Source organism: Nicotiana tomentosiformis, chromosome 9, assembly GCF_000390325.3.
Source record: "Nicotiana tomentosiformis chromosome 9, ASM39032v3, whole genome shotgun sequence".
Classification (NCBI taxonomy): Eukaryota; Viridiplantae; Streptophyta; class Magnoliopsida; order Solanales; family Solanaceae; genus Nicotiana; species Nicotiana tomentosiformis.
The window spans coordinates 68,643,773-68,648,738 of NC_090820.1; the positions used below are offsets into that span (position 1 = coordinate 68,643,773).

Genomic DNA, 4,966 nt, shown 5'->3' on the forward strand with positions numbered 1-4,966 from the left:
ATACCGACCGATTTCGGTCGGTTTATTACAATTTATAAATAATTATAAAATATAATATATTTAAAATTCCGACCGATGTCGGTCGTTATTTGAAAAATAAAAAATAAAAATTTAATTAATACCGACCGATTTCGGTCGGTATATTTATCTCTGTTGTCAGTCAATGCGTTGAAATAACCAACCGTTTTCGGTCGAAAAATTTCAACCGATTTCGGTCGCAACACCTTAGCGACCATTATTTTTTTAACTGATTAAAAACGGTCAGAAATTGGTCGCTTTTCCTCAAATTCCGACCGATATCGGTCGGTTTTCTTGGACGAAATTAGGCAGTTTTCCAGTAGTGAATGGTTTAAATAAAAGAATTATTAACATGTTTTATACTATGTGTCATCCTCTTAAGGGAGAACTCGTTATCTCACTCAGTGCCTTATTATTCTAAATGGTTATCGCACTTTTACTATAATTGGGTTCTCAAATGATACTCATCACCCTATTAGATGTTTACCTTACTTAAAATTGTTATCGTATTTTTCCTTAGTAAATTCTATATTTAATTCGTTAAAAATGATACTTTTTCTCAATTTTATTGATTTCTAAACTAAACCCATCTTATACTCTGTTTCGTACAAATTGTATATTATTTTACTTTACTTGATTTCTAAAATAAACTCATTATTTCATTTGACACCTTACTTTATTCAAGATTGTTATTATGTTTTATGGTGTTTAAATATATCTTTCGTTCATCTAAATTATTACTTATCACGGTTGCAAAAATAATTGTTATTATGGGCACGAGGTGCCATATGTGTAAGATTTAGAAATTGTGGTCCATCACTTGTGGTTTATGAGGTGTGGTGCCTCGGGATAATTTTTGTTGTAATTCCATGCGTTGGGAGCGATTTTATTATTTGAGTTGTCATCCGTTTTTCCTTATTTGGGTTCATTTACATCTCATCGATGTTCTTATTATGATGTTTCTTTATTAATCGTTTACTACTTGCTGCCATTTATGTTTCAATTACTTCATTGTTGGTTGTAAATCAATATATTTTCTGTCGTTGGTCTTACATTGATGTTCTTTCCATTGTTAGCTTATGTATATCTTGAACAGTTTTCTATGTCTAGTAGATGTCTTGACCTGGTCTCGTCACTACTCAACCGAGGTTAGGCTTGATACTTACTAGGTACCGTTGTGGTGTACTCATGCTACGCTTCTGTACATTTTTGTGCAGATCCAGGTATTATGTATGTGTTGTTGAAGTTGCGTCTGCGCGGCGGGAGACTTCAAGGTATACCTGCTTGACGTTTGCAAGCCTCGAAGTCACTATCTTACTTCATTATGCTACTGTTAAATTGTAATATCAAAACAGTATTGTGTTTAGAAATTCTAGTGTGTTTTAGTAGTGCTTATGACTCAGTAATACCGGTTTTGAGAAATGTATACCTATTGGCCGCTTGCGGTTATGTATGTCATTTAATGGTTTATGATAAATGATTAAATAATTTAATTCTGTTATTAAATCAGCATGTGTTAGACTTACCTAGTCTTAGAGTCTAAGTGTCATCACGACATCCTATGGTGGGAAATGGGGGATCGTGACACTATCATAGTGTGATACTATTTGCTTTGTGCTGAATTTACACCGCTTCTTTTAAAAAGTGTCACTCCATTAAAAGTATACCTATATCCTATATATTTTATTTATATCAACTTTCAATATAAAACTTTGTTAGCACACCCGATAAAATGATTCAATGAAATTTTTATTTTATTGTTCTTTTAAACAATGTGCTGCTGGAAGGATTACGTTATTTCGTACAAGTACCTAAAGTTTGAAAAAGTGCATAACCAGGTTTGTAGTTTTCAAAATTGGTGGACACAATAGGAGCTCAAATTCAATTTCGGCACAGAAGCATGAGAAAGAAGATATCCGACCGAACTATGTGTAGCAGAAATGGGTGAAAAACATTTAGGCCCATTAAGTTAGTTCTCCACCATTACCAAACATATTGTCTAGTCATATTGAAAGAGAGAAAAGGATTACATGTGAGCTGTGAGGCCTAATATTTTATATGTTCAAGTATGCAGACATGATCTTTTGTGCCAAAGTGCTGATTCTGGCTTCTCAACTTGAAGTAATCTGTTTAATGCATCTATCACTATTGTGAGCACTTGATCGTAAACTAGACTGAGATGTGTGGTTCATAATTTTAGACATCTTATTTTGGGGTTTAAGGCTTAGTTTCTTTTAAAAGAAACTGAGATAACTAAAAACTTAGTGCTGAATTGCACGTGTAGCTTTTATACACGATAAAAAAATAGATCTTAGAACCTAGCTCACCCTAGAAGTTAGCTCATGAGGCGAGGATATTATCTACTACTCCTTCCGTTCCAATTTATGTGAATCTGTTTGATTGAGCACGGAGTTTAAGAAAAAATAAGACTTTTAGAATTTGTGGTTCTAAACAAGTCAAAAAAAGGTCCAGAGTATTTATGTGGTTATAAAACTTCTCATTAATGGTAGAATTGAAAGTTTAAGCTAAATTATTTCCAAATTTAAAAATGGGTCATTCTTTTTAGAACGAACCAAAAATGAAATAGGTTCACATAAACTGAAACGGAAGGAGTACAATATAAGATATCTTTATATCCCTAGATAGCCGATTTATAGATAGCCGATGGAGGAGCTCAACATTATACACTGACAATATAATTTTTTTTGTTCTATCAGGTCAGCTCAAAGTTGGATTACCAGTTTTATATTTTCGAGCAGGCTGCCTATCACTTCTAAGAGCCACATTCATTTAGTCCAAATAAAAGCAAGCTTATCATGTTGCTCTATAGGAAATCAGTCACTATTACATTCCTAATTATGGAAACACAGCTAATTAATGATTTATGTTAAGTTTAATTTAAAAAATTATAGAGCGGTCAATCCTTTTTAAGCAAAGCAAATTTGATACGTAATTGGAAGTTGAGCAATCAATTCAGCCCGATTATTCTAGATTTTACCTTAGGAGAGAGACCCCAACTGACACGAATAAATATATACAAATATTCATTGAAGAGACAAAAGAAATGAGTAATGAATGCGTCAACGTTTACTTGCTACAGTAAGCCACGACCCAAAGCAAAAAAGAAGCTTGTACTAATACTAAGCTTGCTATATAAATATGCCTTCTAGGGTTAGGGTTTTCCAATGGAAAAATATTACGACATACTGTAGCTAGCTGAGAATTTTCTGCCATACATCTGCCATCTCTCTTTTCAAACTAAAGAGATGACAAAACGTCAAGTGATTTTGATGAAGGATGACTTTTCAGACGACGATTCAACAAATTCATCATTTACTATTAGGACAGTGAGATATAGAGAGTGCCAAAAAAATCATGCAGCAAGTGTTGGCGGATACGCGGTTGACGGGTGTCGGGAGTTCATGCCATGTGGCGAGGAAGGAACTCCCGGCGGCCTTACTTGCGCAGCCTGTGGCTGCCACCGTAATTTTCATCGACGGGAAGTGGAAACTGAAGTTGCTTGTGACTGTTCCTTCCCGACTTAAAAAAGTAAGTTTAACTTCTTTGCACTGACAATGTGCTGGTATATGTTTGGAACATGTAAGATGCCCTTGGGGATGTTTTTATAGGAGTGAGCTTGTTTAGGAACCAAGGGAAGGTTTGTTTTTTTTTTTTTTTTTTTTTGATGTTTCATTTTAGTCGTGTTTATATAAGTGAAAGTGAGAATGTTTGTAATGATTTGCATGGTTGATTGTTAAGAGTGAACGATATTGTATGATAATTACATGTTTGGGGAGAAAAGATGTGGTGCTCTTTGACAAGACATTATATGGTCTAATTTTTCAAGTTTTGTGCAAGGACTTTTTAGGCTTATATGTTGTTGCTTGCTTTCGTTAGTTTCAAATTTTTTACCTAATAGTGTAAAAACTAATGTATTATGCATAAGGAGTTCGTGAAGTATTGCATAACAAGCACTTTTTTTTTTTAACTAGCAGTTTGCTCCAAGCTAAAGAAATCAGTTAGAGAAGCGATGTTGCTGAAAAGGCCTGGGCTTATTGGTCAAGACAAGAAAGGACCGACATATACTTTTTTCACTTAACCATAGTTAAGTAGTGTATACTCACCTGAATTCATAATTTAACAGTGATAAAGTAATGCAGATTGGTTTAAACACTTACATGTTTGTTTTACTGAAATGATTTTAGCTGCACTTTTGTTTTAAACTTATAGGAGAAATAATCATCCAAAAAACATAAATCATCCTTATGTTCAAGATACATTTTACGTATAATTAACCTTAATGGTCTACGAAAAGAAAAACCTTATATATATTGGTATATGAGCTTCTATTTATGACATTTCGTTTCATTTCATTTTATGATAACTGACTTAATTAAGAAGCATAGGTTCAGTACATGTCAAGGTTTTGGTCTGTCTTGTCCTTTCAGTTCTTTTGGTCAGTTAATATGTTGATTGCTAACTGAAGTGCTAGGGACGGAATACTGGAAAAAGTATCCCTTATATATAGATTGTGTTTTATCCCTAGGCCATCCGGTACTAATATGAATTAGTTGAGTCAATAGAGTCCTAGTGGATACAAATCTAAATTAATTGGGTCTATGGGTTTCCAATACCTAATAAAAGGTCATATGAGCTGGATAAGCACTAAAAGTGTGTTCTATCAATGTTAGGTATTATGGGAGGGGAGCAAGCTTTAGGTAAGTGTTAATTCTAATCAGGTATGTGTCAAATCTGTAAATGAAACAGCCTCGCAGGTGCGTGTTTTTTGGATTTCCAGCACTTTCTTTCTGTGCCCAATTGACAGAATCTTCCAAAGCCTCAAAACCACCATGTGGTGACTATTAAAAAACCATGTTCTCCATTATCTGTATAGTAAATTATAGATATATATTTTCAGAAAAGAAGCATTTTGCTTATTTATCTTTTA

The 4,966-nt window shown here is 33.8% G+C and overlaps 1 protein-coding gene across 3 annotated transcripts; it reads left to right on the top strand.

Moving 5' to 3' along the window:
* The first annotated feature begins 3,041 nt into the window (after positions 1-3,041).
* On the top strand, positions 3,042-4,966 carry LOC104092547 (mini zinc finger protein 2-like). 3 transcript variants are annotated; one of them, XM_009598171.4, is made up of 2 exons: positions 3,042-3,567; positions 4,710-4,966. In XM_009598171.4, exon 1 carries the CDS (start codon positions 3,285-3,287, stop codon positions 3,561-3,563), a length of 279 nt encoding a protein of 92 aa, XP_009596466.1. In that variant the 5' UTR covers positions 3,042-3,284; the 3' UTR covers positions 3,564-3,567; positions 4,710-4,966. The 3 variants fall into 3 exon arrangements, with proteins under 3 accessions (XP_009596466.1, XP_009596465.1, XP_009596464.1); XM_009598170.4 differs by lacking the exon at positions 4,710-4,966 and adding an exon at positions 4,011-4,195; XM_009598169.4 differs by lacking the exon at positions 4,710-4,966 and adding an exon at positions 4,014-4,195.